At 40.8% G+C, this 25545-nt stretch overlaps 1 protein-coding gene across 1 annotated transcript in view; it reads left to right on the top strand.

Annotated features, from left to right (window-relative positions):
* LEKR1 (leucine, glutamate and lysine rich 1) overlaps nt 1-24408 on the top strand; it is a 67740-nt gene extending 43332 nt beyond the window's left edge. The window contains exons 8-14 of the mRNA XM_083613273.1: nt 5240-5317; nt 5792-5995; nt 10849-10942; nt 14325-14480; nt 17014-17313; nt 23044-23624; nt 23876-24408. Coding sequence (XP_083469399.1) covers nt 5240-5317; nt 5792-5995; nt 10849-10942; nt 14325-14480; nt 17014-17313; nt 23044-23442 — 1231 coding nt within the window. The 3' untranslated portion in view covers nt 23443-23624; nt 23876-24408. The remainder of the gene's footprint in view (nt 1-5239; nt 5318-5791; nt 5996-10848; nt 10943-14324; nt 14481-17013; nt 17314-23043; nt 23625-23875) is intronic.
* Nucleotides 24409-25545: the final 1137 nt, after the last annotated feature.

The following is a 25545-nucleotide window of genomic DNA, read 5'->3' as shown; positions in this document are numbered from 1 at the left end:
CCTTTCACAGTTCAAACCCAAAACCACAGTAAATATTTAAAGCAGTTTAATTTTCTGATCTGAATAAAGAACAGTTGTTCTGTCAGACCAAGTGATGGTTAACAAAGAGATAACTAAGCAATGTGTCCATGCTCTGTGTGCACAGAATCTGGAACATGTTGGAGGGACTTTCTCTGTCTAGTAGACGTCAGTTATTATCACTCTTCAGCAGACATTTCCAGCAAGAATGATCACCCAGGGGCCTGGCTCCATTTGGGCGGCATACTTGCCGAGTACAATAAGAAATATCCCTTTTCCTCCTACTTCATTTTCCAAAGCTCATCTTCCATTCATGCCTTTTGATTTCCATCTGCAAGATAGAACAGAAAGTTTCATTTTACAGAACTTCCATAGAAGAGAGCAAAAACTGGAAGCGATTGTAATTTGAAATTGCAGCTCAATCATGGGGTGAGAATGCCCAGTTCCCTTTGTTACTTCATCAGCGGCGCTGCAGAAACACTTTTCCTCTGAAGTGTTGTGTAGTTATTCAGTAAATAGTCATTTAAGCAAGCCATTCATGTAAAGACATGGTGGATCGCACTGATAGCGGCTCTGTAACAAGAACAACCTGGCCAGGATTAATCAAAGCAAGGAAGGAAGTGGGTTGGTGCCAGCAGGGGGTCGCTATCTTGACGCATGCCCTGGGGGTGGGGGCTACAAAATGCCCCTGAGGCTACAGGAACAATTGGAGGGTAAGGGAATTGGGTGGTCTGGTGATCTTGTCAGCAGAAGAGCCAAGCAAATTTCTCCTGTCTGCTCAAATAAATCCCACTGAACCTGGATCACTAGGGCAAACAGGAGATCAAGGAAACGTCTGGTGAGAAGATAAATCCTTGGAGTTTCTATGTAGGCAGGGACTCAGGTGCCTGGAGATGGATGCAACTTCTGAGGCTGTGGGGATGGGGCAGGCCTCCTAAATCTTTCACACTAGAACCCTTGGCATATTGATTAAACTTTACCACATAAATGCTTTGTTTCTTTACTTGCTTTTCATATACTTCCAGTTGATGTGCCTAGCAGAAGCCCTTTTCATCTCTGGTAAGGTGCGTGAATAGCGAGGAAGGGCTTTCATTTACCTAATGTGGACGGTTGAGAGCTGTTCAACAGTGGCACGGTCTCCCTTGGGAGGTTGTGGACTCTCCTTCCTTGAAGATTGCTAAGCAGACCTTGGATGGCCATCTGTCATGGGGTGCTTTAGCTGAGATTCCTGCATTGAAAGGGGTTGAGTGCTTAGTGCAGAAAGTCTTTCCTATTCTACTTAATTCAAGAGGGTTCTGGAAGCTTCTCGTGTGAAAGAAACAAGCAGAAGGTTCGTGATGTTTGGGTTATTCCTTCAGAGAAGCTGAGTACGGCTGGCTTAAACTGTTTCTGTTATCTCTGTCAAGGTCATGCTGACAATAATAGTAAGGCCAGAAGGAGCCTGGGTTTCACTCTTTTCTATCTCTCTTTCCAAGTGGTGTGGTGTTTTTTATATAGTATGCTTAATATTAAGGTTTAGTCTTATTATAAGTTATTGTAAGTGTAAGTCTGCTGCAACTGGATTTCTTATGAACAGTGCCAATCCTGAATGTATTGGATTTGTGACCATTATGCTCATTTGCCTTCAGCAGCAGTCAAGCTCTGCTGGATGAAATATTAATTGCCTCTGGTCTATTTTGGAGGAATCCTGCAACGTGTTTAAGTTTTTACTCTGCTAACTATACGTTGAGGTTCTGCTCTGGATCAATATTGAGTAGGATACATTACAGAACTAGATGACCCTTGGGATTCTCTTCCAACTTGAATTCTATGATTCTAGGATCCTGCGTACTTTGTGCCCCTTCTCCTACTTTCCTCACTTTCCGCACAAGGATGATCAGTTGTGCAGCTTCGCAGGTTCATACAGAAAAAGTTCTATTCCCCCCACAAAATCTATATTCTCAGCTGCCCACCTGTACATATATATCACAAATGGCAACTTCAGTGACATCTGAAGCAACCAGGTTGCTTGGAAGAATGGCAGCTTGTCCATGGCTAACAGCAGCAAGGTTCCTGAAATATTTATTCTACAAAAACAAGTCTCTCTCTCTCTCCCCCTGTTTGTGTGTTGTAGCAGCAGCAGTAGCAGCAGCACTGAGTTCACTGTTTTGACCTTATTCCAAAGTTTATCATGCATTATACTTCCTCCTTTTAGTTTTGGTACTCAGAATTAGGTGCTTTTAGTATATAATTAGCAGCATTCAGACTAAATTAGCATCTGTGGTGTCTATGTCATGGATTTACAGCTATAATCTTTGAATATTTGAATCATGTTGCCAAAGAATATCTATACATTTCAAAGGAATGCCTACTGGCAACATTAACACGTAATGATATTAAGTCAAGACATCATTTTTCCATGCCACATGTAATGGCTGTAGAACTTTCTTTTGAACTGAATGCTTGAATTCAGCAATTACATAAATCATTGTGACAGCCTGTTCTGGAAATCATTGACTTGACAAATTTCAAAAGAAATTCTTTAGACTTAAAGGTCTTCTGACATTCTTCAGCAAATGTGTTTACTTTCATGTAGCAGTTATTTGACAATAATTAGGTATATGAATCATTGGACAGTTGGCTAATTATTTTTTTACTTCTGAAAGTAGAATAAAAGGAATGAATGAAAAGGCGTTCAAAATTCTGTCTTCATTTTTTAAAAAAGAAACACAAAGTTACAGAATATATGTAATTATGTTCACTACATCAGCACCAAAGTAATTAATTTGACAACCAGTATCTTACATACAGCAATAAATTGCAACTACAATAAGCTGATACCTTCATTAGAGTCCAGTAGGTGAGAGTGACTGCTTAACTCTTTTTTCTCATACTGTTAACTATTCAAAATTGAGAAGAAAGCAACAGACACCTGCAGATAGTCAGAGAGTGCTGTTGCATGTATCATCTCAAACAAGAGTCAGGTGCTACAAATGTGATAGTAAGGTTCTACCTGATTCTTGTCTGAGTTGCTCTCAATGCTGAGCCAAGTTTTTGAAAAGTATTGCTATACCATTCAGACATCAGTTCCTGCCTTTATCTGTCCCGACCCAGTTCATGTTGCTGCCTGAAGCAGGTCGTTTTTACCCTGTTGCCAAGTAGCAGGGTTGGCCCTGACCATTCATAGACTACCCATCCCCATTTGCTTCTTGGCTGAGCTTCCAGTTTGCCTCCAGATCCTGAGTTCTGACAGTACTGTGGGAGAACGGTGGGAGACTGGAAAGGTTTGAAGTGATAGCAAGTGTTTGAGGTTGGAAGAGTACGTCTTTATACTCCGAAGGCCCTACCTTAATCTGTAGAAGCCACACTTCTGGTACTGTTGTGCCTTACTTTCAACCTATATTTTGACAAAGCAGGATGAGGAAACAGTCAGTGAATGTCTTTGCACTATTTATCACAAATAGTAGATAAGGGGAAAAAAGTTGAACTTTGGCATGGATGTGGAAAGGAAAAGGAAAAGTACAAAAACAAAAAACGTGGAAATAGAAATTTTAAACAAAACCTGTCTAATGCAGAGACTTCAATTGACTAAATATTATTATTATTATTATTATTATTATTATTATTATTATTATTATTATACCCCACCCATCTGGCTGGGTTTCCCCCACCACTCTGGGTGGCTCACAGTATATATCAGAACATACTAAAACATCAAGCATTCGAAACTTCCCAATAACGTATCCACAGCATGTTGTTGTTATTGTTGTTGTTGATATTTATATTTATACCCCGCCCATCTGGCTGGGTTATGAGTATGAAAGAAAAACTCAGCACAACACACGAGAGGTTCTAAATATTCTTCCGTGGAGTTCTATGAGTACCTGGAATGCCAGACATGTTTCAGTTTGGTCAGCCTTAGTCAGTGGCGTGTACAGTGGTTCCTTATGCATGAGCTGAGCTGTTTCCAAATATTGGTTATAGGAATACACAGCAGGTATTTGCCTTGTCCAAGTTATGCATTTCCTACTGGGCTTATGCTTGAAAGTGATGTAATGCTCCTGCAATACGCCTGGATTTTTAGTTAATGAGACGTTTGTTAAGTACAAAATCTAAACAATAAATTAGTCAAAGTACAGGCCCCACGTCTTTATACAAATGCAGAGTTTTCTGATGCCACGATGTGACTGCTCTCTCTTTCTGGATGATTGGATTAATCCTTGAGTCCTCATTCTGCCTTACCTGTCAGAAACGATGCCAGGTCTGGTATAGTTTTTTGTGACATCAAGTCACAAAAGTTAAGTATTAGTTATTCTGAGCCATCCTGATTCAAATCATTCCAGGCAAAGAAGAGCTCTATGCAGATCCTTCACCCCACTCCCTAGCCTACCCATATATTTTAAGGAAAGACAACACTTGTGAGCAAAACAATCCAAAGGGACATGTCTTTTAAAACCTGGAAAAACTGCTGGAATTATAGGGAATGGACAATGTGGCATTGTACTACTGCATCATAAAGAATTTGTTATCAAGAATTTAATAATAATAATAATAATAAATAATACATTATCATTTATACCCCACCCATCTTTACCCACTTTCTGCTTGCCCTTTATTTCAGATTCTCATTTCCTCATCCTTTTTTCAGCTCCTACTAAGTGACATAGTACACTTCCTTTGTATGCTCATCTAACCTTTAGCCAAAAGGGTATCTATCAGAAACAGGCCACAGCCATGCCAAAAACATCAACTCCTATGATAAGTACCTCTCCTGACTCTGTCCTAATACTTTTTCTGAATTTTTGGATATGGAGGAGAATTGCTCGTAATTTCATTCAAGGTGCCAATAATTTGGAGCATCAGCAAGGAAATGTAGTCACCGCTTAAATGGAAGGGATGTGTGCATGTGTTAACAATGGCCTTCAAAATCATTCTTGTTGCAGATTTTTTAAAAAACCGTTTTAATCTCCATCTAACGTAAGTATGTACTGAAACAAAATGCAGTTGCGGTTTGTTTTCAGAACACGAGAAGCGCTCGCGTGACTCAGACAGAAAACCTACTTGGTCCAGCATTTTCCCCCCACAAGCAGGGCAAAAGTGCAATAACACTCCTGTTTGTATTTTGCCAAAAGGTAAAATAAAACATCTTCAGAGCATTAACAAATAAAGGCTACTGTATGAGAAGGATTCTGTTGATTTTTTAAAAGCAAGTAGATTTATAATACTAAATTTTATTTTCTAGAAAGAAGTCAAAAGAAGTTGAAGACTATCAAAGTGAACTCCAGAAACTGACGTCTGAAATTGGAGCATCCACATCTCAGTATGAGTCAGAATTTATTACAACTGTATGCAGATGCTGCTCTGAAATGTGGAAAATCAAATTATTCTATTCACATGATGGTTTTACCGACAAGTTTCATTTATCTTAGTTTTTCTCCTCTTTTGCTTTGTGCTGATTTTCTATTTTTTATTCTCATATCTCCTCTTCTTCCCCAACCCTTTTATGATAACTCCCTTTCCCCTCATCAATTTCTGTAAAATGTTTACATTTTTAAGGCACAGAATTATTAATAACAAATGATGACAATAGTAATGTATCATGCTCTCTTTCTTGTGCTGTTTTATATATTTCATCAGTACACAGTCTGTTCACACTGACTTAACTACACTGGTATAATGCAGAAGAGTTATTTGCATAGTGTTCGCATTTACTGTAAGGGCCATGTCAGAATACATTTTATATATGCTTACCGACTGCTTCGGTTATGACATGCGGTCTTTTTTTTGCGTGTAGGTTTGCTAATACCCTGAAAGAGCGAGAACAGTCTTTGCTTGCCTGCCAACAAGCATCTGGACGTTTACAGGAAGAAGTGATTGAGAAAGAGAGGAAAGAAGAAGAGCTAAAAAAACGCACCGACCATTTGGAGAGCGAACTGGAAACGATTAAGAGGCTTCTCAAGCAGCGAGAGGAAGAAGTGGTAATGCTTAGGCAAGAAAGGTAATCAGAAATGACTTGCCATGCATAGCGTTACAGGACAGGATGTTCTGCCTAGATTTTCTTTCTGAGAATATCGTCGAACTGAAAGTCCCCTACAAGTTGACTCTTCACAGTCCTCCACACCCAAAATAAATCATTACAGAGCACAGCATATTAACTCTGCACTGAACTAATAATATTTTAAATAATAAGGGGGGGGGATATTTTTAGGATAAGCCTATTCCCATTGAACACAGTAAGGCTTAATCTCTAGTGGTTGTGTTTAGGATTTCAGCCTTAACTCCATAGGATTAGAACAGAAATACTGACCCCAATCTAAATTTTTTTAATCATGTTTAAATCCCATTTAAGTCATCAGGAGAACTTTGCGACAGCTAACAAACCCCGTTTGCATGATGTGAACTGCCCTGAGATTCACCAGTGAAGGGCGACATACACATTTAATATAATTAAATAAATTTGTTTCCAGTGGTAAATCATTACTGATTTCCTCTGGATTGGGTGCAATACATATAGTACTTAAAAAGTCTCAGATGCTTCACATACTACTACCACCACTTAGCAGCAATCTGTGTGGAGGGAGAATTCACATCTTTACAAGTGTCCTGAGAGATAGCTCAGTTGGTAGCGCATGAGACTTAATCTCTGGACCGTGGGTTCAAGCCCTGCGTTGGTCGAAAGTTTCCTGCATCGCAGGAGATTGGACTAGATGATCCTCGAGGTCCCATCCAACTCTACAATTCTATTAGTCTATTGTTCTATAAGTGGATGTTTCTTGGAAGGCCTGCACTGCCCCCTGCCTTCCACCAGCATATGAAATTAAGGATGTGGGGCCCCAACCGCCTTGTTTGCTAGCTGCTCAGCAGCAGTGGCTATTTCCTGCCCTCCACAACACCCTCCATGATCACTGCTGACATCTCTGGGAGATGATTCAGTAATATTGTCCACATGTTGCTGATGGGGACCTAGTAGCTTCTCTCAAGCAACCTAGTGAGTTCAAGGCTAACTTGATGTTTGAATGATGCAGTAGTTCACATCAGACACAGGCATCACATCAGATCAGTTCTCAGCTACGTCATATCTGTTTCAGTGATGATATTCACATATAACAATTATGTTCATCTCTTTTTATGTATATATATTTTTTAAAAGCTTGTAAAATTGTTCCCTGCTTGTTTCTCTAAGCATGCTATCCTATGAGCGATCTTTCTGGTGCTTCTTCAAATAATGGTATCTTTAAATAATGCTTGCAATGAAATGACATAAGAACACAAGGAGAGCCCTGCTAGATCAAACCAAAGAACCCACCTAGTTTAGCATCCTCTTCTCACACTGGCCAGTGAGATGCCTATGGGAAGTTTGAAGTGAATCACGAGGGCAAGAGCACTTTCTCCACTTGAGATTCCCAGCAAGTGATGAAGAACTTAACCACCAAGAGCTGTAGTCAATGCTAGTCCTACTCAGAGCAGACCCTTTGAAATGAATGAGCATGACTTTAGTTTCATTAATTTCAATGGGTCTTCTCTGAGTAGGGCTAGCATTGGCTACAACCCCAGGGTTAGTAGCTAGGGATAGCCATGTCCTCCATTAATTTGTCTAATCCTGAATCTATTATCCTCAGTAGTGCAGCATCATTTATACAGCAGGTGTTTTCATTTTCATAAGAGTGCAAGCAAATAATTATAATTGCTTAGTGAACACCTCATTTCTGCCAAACTCTCGTGGGATAACCTTTCCCCTCCCTGAGCTGCATGTTTTCAAGTTATTGCTCCCAATCTACAATACTATGGGGTGTGTGCGGATACAGGGGACATGCATGTAGAATTTGAACCACAGAGTTGAAAGCAACCTCAAAGGTCAACTATTTCAACCTCCTGCTGATGCAGGAATTCTGCCGCTATGACATCCATGATCATTGGCCATCCATGCTCTGGTTAAAACAGGGGTGGAGAATCTCCAGCTCACAAGTCAATCCTGGCTCTCCAGTGGGTCCAGTTTGGTTTGCCATGCCATTTCCCCCAAGCAATAGCCACCTGACCATCAGCTGACATCATTGGCAATGTCAGCTGATAGGTCGAAGGACAGGATTTAATCATGCATTGGCTGCACTGCCCTTTTCCCAGCATAGAACAGGATTGTGCAGCCTTGGCAAGAGGATTTAATCACCTCTTGTCAGCTGATGAGTGGAGATTAAAGATCAAAGGTTGGAGGCTTAAAAAAGAAGGATGGAGACTTTTACAAACCACTTCCCACATTTGAGAGGTGAGCAAATGGAATTTAGACAAGTGGGTGAAGCCACCCACTTGTCAAATTTGACCCCAAGTCAGATCCTGATAAAAAATGTAGTCTTTGGAGCTAAAATGGCTTGCCACCCCTGGCTTAAAATCTCTAGCGAAGAAGAGTCCACCATCTTCTAAGGCAGACCCTTCCACTGAAGCTGAGATTGGTTCATTTCCTTCATGAAAAAATACCCATGGAGCATCTGTGTGGATTTTGCAGAGCTTTCGACATAGTTCTCTGCATGCATTCTTCAGAGGGAAACCATTAACAGTGAAATTGGCCCATAGTGGTGGTGTTTAATTTGACTACATTACCTAAGATGTGAATTCTGCAGACTGATTCAACATCTACTGACAATGGGTTTTGGATAGGCTCTTAAAGGTTCTTTAATCCAAGCTCCCCCATAGCCGCCCTATACCGAGTCAGACCATTGGTCCATCTAGCTCAGTACTGCCAACACTGACTGGCAGTGGCTCTCTAGGGTTTCAGACAGTGAGTCTCTCCCAGCTCTACCTGGAGATGCTGGGGATTGAACCTGGGACCTTCTGCATGATTTATAAAATTTTCAAACTGTGTCCCAGTGAAATACTGTAACATTACCAATTTATTCAATACAGTAGCCCCAGTAATACCATGTTTCTGCTCTGTAAAGGGCTCCTAAGTGGAAACACAATGTGACATGGAGTGGGGTTGAAATTTGGCCAAGACAAGATGTCTGGAGATATGTGAGCTGATCTCCCATTGTTTCTTAAAGTTTAAAAGCAGCAGTGAGGAGGGGAGGATTTCAGCCTGGAACTGCAGTGCTGGGGAAGTGGGGCTTAACCCTTCCTCTGTGTCATGTTCCCAATCTATATTGGGCAGCCCATTTGCTTCCTAGGGATAATATTTAACTACTTGTGTGGGATATGCATTTTTTCTCTCCCGTGGGGCAAATAACTTGGGTAGGGCGGGACAAGAATGGTGCAGAGAAGAGGATTAACCCCTTCTCTCAGTGTCAGGGCCCCAATCCAATCGTGCTGTTTTAAAACCACCATGATGTCTTATCACCTAGTTTGACCCTTAGTCTTTCTCTTCAAAATACATGGTCTGTCAAGAGGCCCAACAAACTTTGGATTCTGTAGCCCATCAGTCACTGAGCAGATGTCATTTTGTAGCCTTTCCAAATGGTGTCTGCATTCTGTTGTTTGTTGGAACATGTAGCCCCACTTAATTCACACAGTTCAGTGGAAGTTGAGCAAGTGGAAGTTTCATGTATGTATAACTCCCACCACCAGGTGACTAATAATGTCACCGCATAGAAATTAAAGTTGCAGGTGAAACTTTGAATGAATGGGCTCTTGCTTCTTACAGAACAGTGCAGTAGTAACGGAAATCAGGAGTCCAGCAAGTGCAAGTTCTTGCTTCACAGGAGAAGCTGCACTTGCTAAACTTCTCCACAGCAGACCTTCATAAGCTAGCAAACATTTATTTGTATAGTTAATTGAATAAAGTTTCACTGGCTGGGACAGAAATGCTAGGAGTGTTCTTTCTCCCTGCAATGTTCATTTTTCCATCTATAAATGTTGAAAGTACTCCTTCTGACAAAGAGGCATTTTACAGGAACAGATAGGAGTAGATTGCAATCCAGATCTATCAGCAATCACAATATATCCACCTCTGCCCTGTGGCACCAACCAAGGGCTCTGATACATTCACAGTTCTTCATGTAAGCAGAAGCTGGTGCTTTCTCTTAACACTGCAAAAATTCACAGACCTTCTTGCACAGAGCTCTGTGTACTCAGAGGAAGCCTGCAGAGCATCTATCGGGCATCGTTTCAAGCAATGAGATTTTAATTAGAACATGTGTTCCCAGCCCTTGCCAGCTTCCTTTAAATCAAGGAAAATCTTTTCCAGGGCAACACACCCAGAATACTCTGCAGGTCACAGAGTGATCTCACTTTTAAGTCTGGGGATCAGCTGGCTATCAGAATCATTTCCTTCTTCCCATAGCAGAAGCTGCTTTTCTGGGAGATAGTTGAGTGGAATATAAATTGTACCCATACCACCACCAGCTCCCATCTAATTGGGGCTGGGCATGTTAGTACTTGCTTTGACCTCTGTGCCCAAGGAGGACTGGGAATGAAGAATGATGAGAGCCTTGAAATCAGGGCTGAGGCCTTTGCATGTGGCCCACGAGGCTGTTTTTGTGAAGCCATGCCCACCTTGCCTGCATCTGATGCCACACATGTCAATATTTATCCAGTTATATGATCTGAAAATTATTTCAGGCACAGAAAAGTATTTTACATCAATGTATTCACAAGATTGCACATCAGTAATATTACAAATACAGTGCGGTACATGGGAGAGTTGGAGTCAACTACATCAATATTTTTAATTATAGTGTGAAGCATACACGGGCTCTGACTAGATTTCTGAGCCCACTGCAGTAATAGGAAACAAAATTAATTAGAAAGAGAGAGCATGTATTGTAGTTGAATGGTGAGAGGGAAGGTAAATCTCATAAGCTAGAGCTGGTTTCCCCCACTCTTTCCATAGAAACTCTGGTGTTCATGGATATTTGTCATGTTTAGGGAGTCTCTGCTGATTTCCCATCGGAGCAGAATGGAGCAACTGCAGGAAACATTGAGGCAGAAGGTGCTGAAGGAAAAGAACTGGCAGGAAAAGGTAATACTGGGTTTCCAGTGTCACGTTTATTTGTTTTCTCCAACTTCAGTCAGTTGTCAGGCAAATGTGCCCGACACTCATTTCCTAACAGCTTCTGTTCAGCTACGCTTTCATCTTTTTTCATCCAAAATTAAGGTTACTGTACAAAAAAATACTGATTTATTTATTTAAAATGTTTATTCCAACATACAACTCCACAGAAACACAGGGCAGCGTATGGCATTTTAAAAAACATAGTGAATGTAAAAGCAGGAGAGGCAGGGTTTAGCAATTCTGCTTAAAGACCCAATGCTATAAAACACATGACTCAAAATATTCAGCCATTATGTGACCAGGGAGCACACTTCCACTGCCATTTTGTGTGTTCTTTGCAAAACATGTCTCAGACCCTCTGCATCAGCCTTTGCCAGCCTGGTGCCCTCAGGTGTGGTGGGGGTTGTAGTCAAAAAAATCTGCAGGGCAACAGGCAAACGCAGCTCTGTACACTAGCGTGGGACCTCCTGAAAATATTAGTGCCCAACTTTCCTCCAGTTCCTAATCTAATACAAGCAGAACTGTGTCACCTATTGACTGGCTATGGAAAGTCCTGACAATTTGTTTGTTTGTTTAAGGTATTTATATATTGCTTAATTACTGAAGTATCAAAGTGGCAAGTCTCCTTTTGAACTCTTTCTCACGGTGAAGAATCTGCTGTTGGTCTCCTCCACTTCTTGCAAACCACACTGCTTGTTCATGCAATAAACCTCAGACGTGTTGATATGCCACTTTTTAAAACCCTCTTTGAGCAGTTCACACATGCATCACTTGGTTACTTGCAGCTGAATGTGTGAACTTACTCCACTGAATGCCATTGGGGTTTTTTGCATGTTCTTTCTGTGGTGCCTCGTTTTCATGATTATAACAAACATATAATGGCTCATCTACAGACTTGACTATGTGAATAAGTTCCATATTAGACACCTGTTCTCTGTCTTCTATTCAGGTGTCTGGGCTGAGGGATCTGCAATCTTTTGTTTCAAACAACTTCCTCAAAAGTCTACTTATGTTCTTTACTCATGATTGGTCATTAAACCCCAAGCTTTCAATGCCAGGCTCTTAATGTTCACATCTTTTATCCCAGTAGGCACAGATTATACACATTCATCATCATTTTAGGCTTTTATTAATAAATATATCAAGCTGTCCTAAACAACTTAATTTCTCACATATAGGATATAATTTTAGCATGAGGTCACTCTGTTTGCACCATCAGAATTTGTTGTGCAGCTTGACATTTAAAATGGATAAAGAACTAACAGAAATAAGAGACAGCACTTAGATTTGCTAACCAGTATTAAAATGTGCTGAATGTCAAGTGTTCTGAAAATGCTCTCATCAGACCAAAGAGATGTTGCTGTATTTTTCTTGGGTCATTGTGCCATTACATAGGCATAATGTGTTCCCTTTATTTTTTAAAAAAATCAATCCACATGTTTTGTTAAATGGGAAAAAATCTCTTTTAAAATTAAGTTGCTTCAAGTGGTGTTTTGGCATTTAATGCACGGAGTTATAAAAATGCTCTGCAAGTAGAAGAATCAATTGTTGCTATGCAACTTGAACAAGATAATTGAGAAATGTCTTTCAGAATCCTCATTATTATGGTTATTAGTTCCCCTGATTTCAGGTATTTGCTAAATGGGAAACATTTTCATCCTGAGAGTAGTTTCCAGTGATGTGTCAATACTGCCAGTCAACTTTCATTTCAGACCCCTGTTGGTAATGTTTAAGTGTACTTCAGCCACTTCCCTGACCTGCACATGCAACATATAATAAACACTTGTGCTGCACTTCAGCAGTGATGAGGTCCACTTCTTTACCAGCACAGAGGTGATGTCCTGATAGGAAAAACACAATTATCCTGATTTGTAAGCAGAAGTATACACAGAATGGGTGCTGCCCACACATTTCACAGGGTTAAAAAGCCCGATCTGGGAGCTGAGGCTGTGCTCCCCCCTTTCCCCAAAGAGATGTCCAGCAGTACTCAATCTGACTGGGGTTGGGGTTCTTTCTAGGTTGGGCATCAGCCCAGCAAAATGAGCATAGCAGAGGGCAAGGGCACATTTAAAAGGCATCAAGTATAAGCCCTGCCTGCCAAGGAACTATTGAAGGTGCATTTAAAGACTCCTGATAGTCCTTTGCCGCCATGTTCCTTTTCACCCGTGTCTTCAACTTGCTCCACATTTGACATTATATCAAGTGTGGGGAGCGTGGGTATGGCTTGCACCAAACTGCCTTGTGGGCCAAATCTGTACAGCTGCCAGGTTGAAAGGCTGGAGCTCCCCCACTGCTTTTCTGTGCCAAAAAATGTTGACATTTCTCGTAAATGTTCATAAAATTCTCATAATGAGAGCTTGAGAGTGCGCCAAGGTGTGAATCTCTGATTAGAAAGCTGCAATAACGAGACCATCCTTTTGTGTGGGCTCCAGTCATTCTGCTAATTTGCCTTTGAGATATAATCGAAATAATGCTTTTCAGAGCAAGCAAAAATTCTGGGTGTGCTCTCACTTCCTTGAGCAATGAGAAATTCCTGAGGTTACGTTACAGAGCTTAGGTTCTGTTGGGAGAGAGGGAAAAAGAATAGTGGAGACTATTTTCACCTATGCAAATGGAAGCAAAGAGACGTGTTTAACAGTTTTTAAGATTTCCAGAAAGAGCCTGTACTTCACCTTCCACAGACAAATGTCCCACCGTTCCCTCTCCCCAAATTTGTTCTTCAGACTGGCTTCAAGCTGTTTCTTTGCATTGCCTTCTAGCTCTGAGGGGTGTTGCATTTTGGAGGCAAGAGTCATCAGGGAACAAATCTCTGAACCCATTTAGGCAACTCTTTAGGCAAAATCACTGTGTTAATGATTCACTCGTAGCAATACAACCCATATTCAGATCATCAAAACAATATGTTGGCATGCACTTAAATTCTATTGAAAACAATTGGAATGGAGCTTAGACTGCAGTCCTATGTACACTAACTGGAACTGAGCATCATCAAGCAGGGAGGTACTTGTTTCCAAGTAAACATGCATAAGATTAGCTGGCTGTGTGAAGTTTAGAGACCAGTGATGGCAAGAACAACTATCTATATCTATGTGTATGCATACAATATTGCTGATAGCTTTTATATTTCTCTGTGATTAGCATTATATATATATATTATGGTTTTGCATGCTTTGTATATTTCATACTAATGAAAATGTATAGATATAAATAGATACATAAAGGCTTTTCATCTTGATTAACAGAATTTTTTACCACCACCTTTTTCTGAATGGGGTGCCTATATATTCAATGTAAAACAAGACACGAGTTGAACAGATACTTACTGACACCCAGGTTTTTCGCTTTCTAGATCAAAGCTGATAGAGCAAAGGAACAAGCTCATCACAAAGAGGAGATTCTCAGCCTCAAAGAGGAAGCCAGAATGGAACTAGAAATTGAGAAACAAAAGCATGAGGAATTGATTGCAAAATATCAGAAAGATCACGATGACCAGCTACACCTTAAGGTTTTAGCAACTAGAAATAAACTGCTTTGGGATTTTGACAAATGCACTGGGCAGGGGGGAATTCACTTAATTTCATCATGTAGATCAAATGATACCATGGGGCGGTTAGACACAGTCAGGGTGTTAGACACAAACAGTGTCACAGTCTAGGTTTTGAAGATTTAGAGCTGACATCAATAAACAATCGCAGAATCAATAGTTATTGTTGGCATGGGCAAGCAGCAAAAGAGTGTTTTAGTTACAGCATGTTGCTCAAACTGGACTTGTTTATACAGTCAAGACGCCCAGATTGTCATTTCTGAGTTGTAATCCTGTCTACAAAATTTGAGGAATCCCTGGGAGTCTCAGGCACACCCTTTTGCGACTCCCTTCGGACTTTTACAGATCACAATGTTCTTCTGTGTGACTGTGAAATCCATCAATCAGAGGCAGCAGCTCTGCTGTTAAACACATTTATCCCACTTCAGAAAATAAATGAGTCAGGAACCCTCTTTCCATTCATTTTACTTCTTGAGCTCTGGCCCTTGAGGCTGACACTTCAAAGAGTCCAAAGTGACTTCTATGGTGGCTGTCCCAGGAAAACTGATCATGTAAGCATGGTTATTCTCACATGTCTATGTGCTTGAAGTAAATTCTGATTTTCAAATGATAAAAGAATGTGCAATCAATGTAATGCAGTGTTACATTTTGGTATAAGCCCACAATTCCTAACCCAATTTTTATTTTATTGCTCTGGCTTCTCCTGTTTTGAAAATGCATAAAGATCATATTTAGGGCCGGGAAGGGGGAAGTGATCAAAGTTCAGTAGAGGAGAATATGCAGAAAGTTCTAGGTTCCATCTCCAATAGTGCTGGACCCAAGTATCTTCCCAGTGATTTTTGTAAGTTTTGGAGAGGGAAAGAACTCTCCCCCTTATCCAGTTGGCTGGAGGTGGGGGAAAGCAAATTCTTCACATTTTTGTGAGGAAGAGGTGTGTCTTACCTTTTGTATGCAAGGTGGCTAGGAGTTTCTTCCTTCTACACCCGCCACCCTCAAAAAACGGCATTTCCTCTTCAATGAAGGAGAAGCTGGCTGGGAAGAAGATAAAAATTAGGGCTGCCATATGTCCAGAATTTTCTGGTCATAGCCGGGATTCGCCCGTCAGAAACAGCGTCTGGGTGGAATTTGCAGAAATCAGTAAAAATGTCCAGGGAAACCTGAGCGTATATAGCAACTTTGCCCCCCCCCCCAAAAAAAACCCCTCAACAACTTTTGTGTCTGAATTTTCATTTTTCGAAATACAGCAACCCTAAAGAAGACCGGAACAGTAAAGGGAGCTGAGAAGCTATTGGCAGCCACCTCTGTAGAAGGGAACAGCCACTAACTTCTCTCACAGTCCCCGCCATGCCTTTGTGCAGCACTGCAGCTCACTTGGCAAGGATCACCTCAGAATTTCTGGATTTGAGAAGCGGGATCTGCTTTGGAGACCTTGTCATTTGTTAAGATCAGACTGGCAGTGACCGGGAACAGGGTCAGGCTCCATGGACAGGCTCCATTATGGAACTGCCTCTCTGAGAAAATCCAGCAGCTAACATCCCCACCTCACACAGAGTCTTCAGACATGTCACAAAGGCTTGTTTGTTTGTTTGTTTGCTTGCTTGCTTTGCAAGGCTTTCTATGAGCAAAACTTTCTATCTCAATGCTGACTTCTGGATACTTAAAACTTTTCTACTACATTATTTATGGATATTTTTAGTTCTTCACCATTTATTTTATTCGTTTATTGGAAAACAAAGTAAATTAATGAATAAAATATATAACATAATAAATATTCCTTGTTCATTCATTTGTGATCTGTCCTTGATCTAGTACAGTTTGCTCTCTCTTGTCCTATTGCAGTAATACACTTACATAAAGAACAGGCGTGCCCACACAGCTGTTTATCGTGGACTTGGATTTAAACAGCTATTATATATGTATATAGTTTTAATTCTGTCATGGTTTAATTGTTTTTAATTATTATTTACTATTTTTTTGCAATTCTTGTTTTTATCTTTAAGCCACCTTGAGTCCCATTAGGAAAAAGGTGAGGCAATAATAATAATAATAATAATAATAATGCATATTTTTGGCGTCTTCCACAAAACATTATCCTCATCAAGATGCTGTCCCATGCCCCCACTTTAAACCAGATATGCCATTCTGCTTTTCCTTTCAACATCTAGTTTTTCCCCCTGAAAAGGTAAATCCTGATTAAATGGGAAAATAATACTTAATGGCATTTTAAGGAAGACAATATTGTGTGGGTCCACGGTGAAAATGTGCAAGCATCAAGTCCACAATAAACTGGAAAAAACCCACCCCTTTTTAAAGAAAAAAAAGGCCACACATTTTATTTGAACTATTGTTAGCACTGCTGATTTATGAAGTGATGATTTCACATCTTTCTCCGTCTTTTGAAACCTCACTTAACCTTATTGAAAATGTGTTTAACCAAAGGGGTGCCTTGCCATCACGCCTTGCAAACCAAGGAATGTCATTATTTGTCTTTCAGATACCTGCATTGATATCAAGTGCCACGAATAGCCTGAAGATGGAAGTGGGCACCCTTGAAAAGAAGCTCTGTGAAGCCCAGATCAAGCTTACAGAGAAGCACCGAGAGAGAGAGGAGGAATGGCAAAGTTTAAAAAAACAAGTTGCCGTGCTTGAGCTCCAGCTGCAGGAGGAACAGAGTGCCCATCATTCAGTGACAGAAGACATGAGAGAAGAAATAAAGAAGAAAACTTATGAGCTGGAAAAACTGACTCAAGAGCAAATGCAGTTGATTCAGAAAATGAGTCAGGTTCAAGAGGAGGTATGAATTCAACCAGGGTTCACAATTGAATGTCTCATCTCTTAAGTCCTTTTCGTGCCTTGTCTTGGTTGAGACCTAACCATCCTAGTCCAACAAACTAGGGAGCAAGCCATGAACCTGCACAGTCTTTCTTCCCCAACCTTTTCCTCCTCTCTTGTGTACCTTCCTGGTTGCTTAATGTGTATGTGTTCGTCCAGGACATCAGAGCCAAAAACTAGAATATCTAACCAAGATCAACTTGTGTTTTGATGTCCTGGTATGTAGGGATCTTTCAAAACACAGTTTCCCGGTTTGGACATCATGAGAAACTGTGTTAAGAAATAAGGAAGTATTCAGTTAAGACACAATGGAAGAGATGGAGGGAGCATCAGGCACAGAGCTTGTTCCTGGTTGAACAAACAGTGGTTTGTTGCATTAGGATTGTTAAGCCCATTATGTTGAACATGTGGAAGAGGGGAGTGGGGTTGCACATACTGACCTGGCTCCCAAATTCTACATGCTCATTTGACTGTCTGCATCAGTGTAGTAGGGTTTTCCCCACGTCCTCCAATACTTAAGAAACCCGCTTTCCCAGAAAGCCCTACAAGTATACCATAGTACATGCATAAGTTATTTGCTGGGAGGAGCGCAGAGAGAAGAAATACCATGGTGCATCTGTAGCAGCACAACCGGATGCCTTCATCTGCCCTAGCTACAACAAAACATGTCTCTCCCATATTGGTCTCTACAGCCACAGCAGACACTGTAACCTTTCAACAGTTTGTTTTCACCCACAAAGGTGCACTCCTTCATTATCTTCCAAGACAGATGGATGCCAACCAAGGTCTTTGCAAACAATCAGGCACAGGGATGTCTAGAGCAGGGACACTGCACAATGCTGCTGACTTTCAAATGTTCAGAGCAATATGCAAAAAGGTATCATTGCTCGGCACTTGAAAGCACCCATAGTTGTCTGAATAGAACTGGCTCCACTGATAAGTGTCATGCCAGACGAAACAAAATTTTTGGAAGAGGTACATCTTTGTGTAGCATTTGAGCTGCAGTGACTTTCACACATTTGAGTGTTGCTGCCATCAAGTGATGAGCCATTGTGTGTGAACTCATCCCTCGAGCATGTCTGGTTTGCAGGATACAACCAGGAATATAGGGAATTGAACCAAGCCCAAGAGTATGAGAATCTAAGGAAACCTTTCTCTTGGGACATATTCATGGAATTTTATCAGCCCGAAGAAACAGCAACAATGATGCAGGAAAATGCATGGCAACATCATTCCTGAATGAGTGTAGTCTGGCCCCAGGGTGAAGGCATCCTTTGTGGTAGCAGTGTCAGGGCCGCAGATTGACCAAGGTTGTCCCACTCTGCGCATGACCCTCAACAGAAGCTGTGTCCACATTTCTCCCTGCTCCCGCTTCTCTTCCAACAAAGAGCACATATCCTTTTGAAGTCTCCAGGGAGTTCTCTGCTAGCCGCAGACAAAGCGCCCCAGACACAATAAAAGTGCCCTGTGAAATGTAGCTGTCAAGTTCAGTCAGACTGTGGTAGTGACCTTGAATCTTGCAAAATATAGTAGGAATAGTAGTACATAGGCCAGAACAAGACATTCCGAAATAGAATATGCCAAAATAGAATAAACCCCAAAGACTCAGCTGTGGGTAGGAATTACGAGCCAGATGTCAAAAATTATTAATCCAAATGGGACGTGCTGATTTTCCTTGTGACAACTGATTGGATTACTTATTAAAAGTAATTTGTACCCCAGTTTTCGGTTTTTAAAAATGCCCAAGGTAGCTTATAATAAAATAATTAAACAGTGGAAAAATCACAACACTAATACACCCAAAAAGAGGCTAAGAACTGGGAGGTTTCTTTAAAAAAGATTTAAATAGCTCAGATTCCTGAGAGTATGAAACATTTGAGAAGCCAAACACCAAAATCAAAAAGAGTTCACAAAATGGCAGCCATCTAAGATCAGGCAAGATAAGCCTATGCAGGGACATAGGCCATCTCAGGGTGATTACACCCCTTTCTACAAATTCATGCCATATTTTGGAAAGGGTACTGCAGATAAGGCAACCTAAGGGCCAAACAAGACAATATTAATGTCTTTAGCCCTTATGTGAATAAGCCCTTTTCTAAAACATGAATAGCCAGCATGGATGCAAAGGGGCAATTCAGATAGGGACCGTAGTGAGATCCTCTGCCACAGTACTGTTCAATGGATAGAAACAAAAATCAGGTATGGGGAACCTGTGGCCCTACAGATGTTGTTGGACTCCAACTCCCATCAGCCCCAGCTAGGATGGCCAATGGCCAGCCAGGATGGGAGTTGTAGTCCAACAACAACTGGAGGACCACAGTTTCATCCTCCTTGTCCTAGGGGAAAGAGATGCAAGCATGAGGGTTAGGTTTTGTCCTTTTGTTTTGCTAAAATGATGGCATGTTTTGCTAAATCTCCACAATCCAAATATTTCCCTTTGTGTGGCATTAGAATGAAAGTAGACAGGTGCAAGCTACACCTGCTGAAATTTCCTCTTCTATACAACTGTTAATGGTGCAGACCACCCTAATGATGTTCTGCAGTCAATAAGAGAGCAAGTCCTTGATTCAAACAAACCCAAAATTTTGCTAAATATAATATCAAATTGAGAGCAAACATAAACAGATACAACTAGGCCATATGGTACTGACCCATGTGAGTTTGGGTCGCTTTTTAGCTCATCATAAAACTCTGCCACTAAAATAAATATGTTTATCTCTGAGACTGTACCAAATGCCCCCCTGTCTCCCACTGAAAGGTGGAAAAGTTGAGCCATTCAAATAGACATTTGCAACCAGAGGCTGTTCAGTTTTATTTCTTGCCCCAAACTTTCTTGATCTTGCTTGCAGGGTGGGAGCCGGTCAATTTTGGGGTATTGACGAAAGAGTGAATATATCACCTTTAAATATTTTAGCACCACCTTTGCTTTTAAATATTTTTAAAATTGCTTGATGTGATTTCGTCTCTCAACAAGGTCTTATTTTGGATTCATACTAAAATAAGACCTCATTATTCAGATTCAGACTGAAATAGGACTACTAATGAAATCAGACTGAGCTCATAATTTAGAATCAGATCCTTCACAATGTCCTTGACTCTGTTGGGGTTTGTTTGCTTTTAATTCTTTATAAAATGCAAAACCATCTAACACTTTTCCAGCCCTTAATTCTCAATGGTTATTGCATGCCAAGGCCCCATGGCCCACATTTCCCTAGTAGATAATAAACACATGTACACAAGTATTTTGGCTTATGGGTTCAAATAGGCCACAATTTCATTGGTTACAGATGTGAGTGATTTGGTTTAGGCATTGGGTGAAGCCAGGCTGTATTTCGACTCCCACCTGTCTGCAGGGAGTCCAGCTAAGAGTAAACCACCAATAAGAGGAGCCCTATAACTTACATCAAATGGGGGCACCCCGAGGGGTCCCCATAGGGGTCATGGCATGGTCCTAGCCCACGTCCGGGCATCGGACAGAAGCCACACCCTTGGATCTATTTAAAGATGAGCGGTCTTGCTGCAATGAAGGTGAAGGTAGACGTGTGTGTTAAAAAAATTCCAACTCACTCCTTCCAAGGGCTTGAGGCACATAGACATCGCCAAAGACATTTCTGAACCATGTGAGCTTCTTGGGGGGGGTGTGCGGATATATGGCCTTTGCAGTTCTGTTGTCAGCAAATCTAAGTGCTATACAGTTGCTGGAAAAGGCATCCAACTGACATTCAGTTCAATGTGGCTTGCACAGTATAATTCTTAATGCTGGGTTACGCAGTATGACTCAGGAAAAAGGGTTTTGCTCCATTTATTAACTTAAATGCAGCTTGAATATCTAGTATCATTGTGGATGTTTTCCTCTACCATTATCATCCTTTTCTCATTTAACCTTAACCACAATTCTGTTGAGAAAAGTGGTTGAAAATAAAATGGACAACCCAAGGCAGATTTATAAAATTATGAATGATGTAGACATAATTCATCTTGTTTATTTTTTGTTTATTTAATTTACAGACCATTTAGAGAGAGAGAGTGTATGAATGAGACACATATACACACACATAATAAGTACAATGGTACCTTGTTTTACAAACTTAATCCGTTCCGGAAGTCCATTCTTAAACCAAAGCATTCTTAAACCAAGGCGTGCTTTCCCATAGCAGCGGGGGACTCAATTTACAAATGGAACACACTCAACAGGAAGCGGAATGTGTTCTTATTCCAAGGCAAAGTTCACAAACCGAAACACCTACTTCTGGGTTTGCTCATAAACTAAGCTGTTCTTAAACCAAGGTACCACTTTACAATAAAAGCCATGTCAAATAATTTACATAAAGGAACAAATGTACAAAGAATATCCATACAGATAAAACCAGAGAGCATTAATAAGGCAGCATAATGAAGATTATTCAAGCAATATAGCACACTTTCATGCAACTTGCCAATCTCACTCAGCAGTCCGCACAGCCACCAGAACCTTTCACTGCCTCATACATCTTGTCTTATCGACCAGCCACTCAAACATAAACTACTCACTTTCAACAATATCACAACTCGCATACAAAGGATTACTGCCAAGGGCCATATAACACTGGTGCATTTGCTCCCAGTACATTTTTGAGCACAATTCAAAGTGTTGGTATTAACCTTTAAAGCCCTAAACAGCCTCAGTCCTGTATGCCTGAAGGACCACCTCCAACCCCACCGTTCACCCTGGACACTGATGTCTAGCTCTGAGGGCCTTCTGGAGGTACAGGGAACCAGGCAGAGGGCCTTCTTGGTAGTGGCATCCACCTTGTGGAACGCCCTCCCATGAGATGTCAAGGAAATAAACAACTATTTGATTTTTAGAAGACATCTGAAGGCAGCCCTGTATAGAGAAGCTTTTAAAGTTTGATGTTTTATTGAGTTTTACATATTTTCTTGGGAGCCACTCAGAGGGGCTGAGGCAACCCATTCAGATGGGTGGCATATAAATAAAATTGTTGTTGTTCCCTTGATTGGGACACTATTGGTTAGAATAGCATTAACTTTTTTGCTGCTGCATCACAGTGTTGACTCCTGTTACGTTTGTGGTCTACTAAGACCCCTAGATCCTTTCCACATGTAGTACTGGAAAGCCAGGTTGCCCCCCCCCCCCAATCTTATATTTGTGCAGCAGGTTCTTCTTGCCTAAGTTACCTTTTGACTATGTGGTGTTTTTTTTTTTGTATATTTGGTATTTTTAAAAATGAACAGTGGTATATAGTATTTTAATCAAGTTGTATCCAGGGACAGTTTTGTGTCTAGCCAAAGAACCAAGTGGAGCAAGCATTTCCAAAAAAGCAAACATCTTTTGAAGCTGAGGTGAGTTTCAAAAGCAGTTTGTGATGCGTCATGGCACTCTGCACTGTTCAAAGGAAAGACAGTTTTAGAGAGCCCTGAGCGCATCTGAACTCTAAAGCACCTCTCTGCATCCCAGGCACAGATGTTCTGTCACCACACCCAAGGCAGAAGAACGCGGCAGCCAATACTTTTACTGACATGAATACGTTGCTTATCTGTTTTCAAGCGTTTCAGCACATAATGCGTAGTCGCCTGTGCACTCTGTTCCTTGAGTCCTCTACGTTTTAAGAAGAAAGCACACAATATTTATACCTTTCCTTTTTGTCTTCCCTGACAAATGCCTTATGAAATATGTGCTTCTTTATGCTTGCAGAATGCTCTTCTCCAGGACACAGTGCGCAGGGAGTGTGAGGAACGGTATGAGCTCACTGAAGCCTTGGCTCAAGCCAAAGAACAAGTCGTGGAGCTAAAGAAACTCGGTGGAAACTTTCAATTGTCACAGTGTTCTCTCAGTCAGGGCAGCCTAACCTCCGCTGCATTGGTCAGCAATCACGGGCAGAGGAGCCCAAACTGTGGGAAAGGAATAACATTCTCGGGACACTGTGGGATTTCAAGAGCCACTAAAGCACCGCTCTCGAATAGGTACAAAAGCAGCATGAACGCAAGCTTGCCTGCTCTGCCTGCGCTGCAGTCCCCAAGCAGAAAAACATCTCTAGATGAATCCAGGAAGAGAATCACAGCAGTTCTAAAAAGACAGATGAGTGAGCTGTGATGAGTCAAGGGCTGCTCTCTCTCTCTCTCTCTCTCTCTCTCTCTCTCTCTCTCTCTCTCTCTCTCTCTTTTATAGAGAAGAGTCAGGAAAAAACCAGTGGCATAGGTCATTAGGCCACCTCAGGGGAAAATACCAGATTTTACTGTTGGGCAATTAGCTTGTTTCTAGCGCTGAGTGTTGTTGTTTTATATACAAGCAACATCAAATTATTTTTTTTAAAAAAATAATTTTTATTGGTTTACAACAAAAACAAAAACACATAATAATTTCACATCCAATTTTTCACAAATTATTTCTTTTCTGGACTTCCTTCAGCTTTTCCGTAAATCATCCATAGTCATTATTTAAGTTACGCATTCCTTAGGTTTGTATTGTCATTATTTAAACCTTTCTTTTTCTATTCCCTTTAAACAATGCTTCTCAAATTTCACAGTGCTTCTTTAACAAGCAACATCAAATTAAGCTAAGCAGTGGTTTTTAATCTCACACATGTTTGTGTTTTATACTGAAATCATGAATCGGCATTTTGCTTAGTAAATGCTGGTGACTTAGGTCTGGTTCCGACTAAAGTAGCAATCTTGTGTATGGGCTTCTGCCTGCAGATGGGGCTTCACGTAAAGGATAAACTGAAGAGCAGGGTGGAAATGTTTCCCTACAGCAAAGTAGATGTCAGGGGTGTCAAGCCTAGCCTTGTCCCTGCATGTAGAAAACTAGTGTGGCAAGGAGAAGACTGGGCTAAAACATTTGTGTGTGTACAGGATATGTATTCAGTCTGAAGTGGTACGATGCAGACACAGGTATAGCACGTCGATGAGAATGAGGCCTCTCTACAACGGGTGTAGAGGATATAGTAAATTGATTAAAGTATTTCACACCTACACTATCCTGAAGTGGTATTTTTCACGCTGTGTGCCTCCGTTGTTAAAAAGTTAATAAAAACATGCAAAATTTCCCCCCACCTCACAACCTCTGGTTTTGTCCTACTTTGCATGATTGTACTGTGGTGGAATTGCTCTGTTCAAACAAATAGTATTCGTAAAGGACCAGTATTTCTCATTCTGACTTCGAGGTTAGATGTGCAAATAGCCAAGCACTGCAGAATGAAGAGAGGTAGCAGAATATTTGCCTGAGGAATAAACAAACTGCTTGTGGGGCAAAGGAAACTACCGCAAAATTTTAAAAACATCGCACTGAGCGGAAGCCAAATCACCTGAAGATGTTGGCGGTGGCTCAGTGATGAGCTGAACAGTCATAAGTTGTATAATAACAGCAAAATTGTTGGAAGTTTTTGCTAACTGAGTGTCAGGAAGCAGCAGAAACAATAGTTTCAAAAGTTCATCTTACAAGCAAATAAATTGTGTGTGTGTGTGTGTGTGTGTTTATTTTCAACACCTCCACTGCTCTGTACCAACCATATGTGTTCTACTGAGATGCCCCCATCAAACCTAGATTCTATTAAACATGAAGAATCCTATCAGCTAGAACTAGCTTTATCACAATGTTTTCTTCTTCATGTGGCCAGTTATATTTATTCACTAAGCAAAGGCACTTTCAGATTTGGTACTGTTTGTGGCACAAACTGTTTGACGGCAGAATAGCATATTACAAGAGCATGGTTTTATTCTGGAATGTTCCTTTTAGTAAAGGCACATTTTAAAAACAAAAAAAAGGCTCCCTCTGTAACTATCGTATCTTTTAAGTGCTTTGCTCAGCGGTGCAGCTAGATTTCACTAACAAGTGTGTGCCATCTCAGGCCGGAATGAAACAGGAATTGTTTCCTTTTAATTCCTTTCTGCTTTTACCTGAAGACCGAAGCTAAAAGAAGCTGGAATCATGGTTAATGAATCCAGTGAATGAGAGGAAAAAAACAAGGCATGTCTGGAGGAGGCAGAAAATATTGCAAGGTATTTTATATTAGGATGGATATTTTATTCCAGGGCATACAGGAAGACGCTAGCTTCTAACTAGACAGAAATATAAGAACCTTTTATCAGTCTGTTCTTTGGACCCGCTAGGCTGGACTAAGTGGATTTAATTAGTCATGATGGAGGCAAAGAAGCCATGTCATATTATCCTAAGTGCATGTTTTATGAAAGAATTCTC

This window comes from Podarcis filfolensis (assembly GCF_964270895.1).
Source record: "Podarcis filfolensis genome assembly, chromosome: 5".
Taxonomy (NCBI): Eukaryota; Metazoa; Chordata; class Lepidosauria; order Squamata; family Lacertidae; genus Podarcis; species Podarcis filfolensis.
The sequence above is the reverse complement of the archived record's forward strand: the minus strand, read 5'-3'. Positions and strand labels throughout refer to the sequence as shown.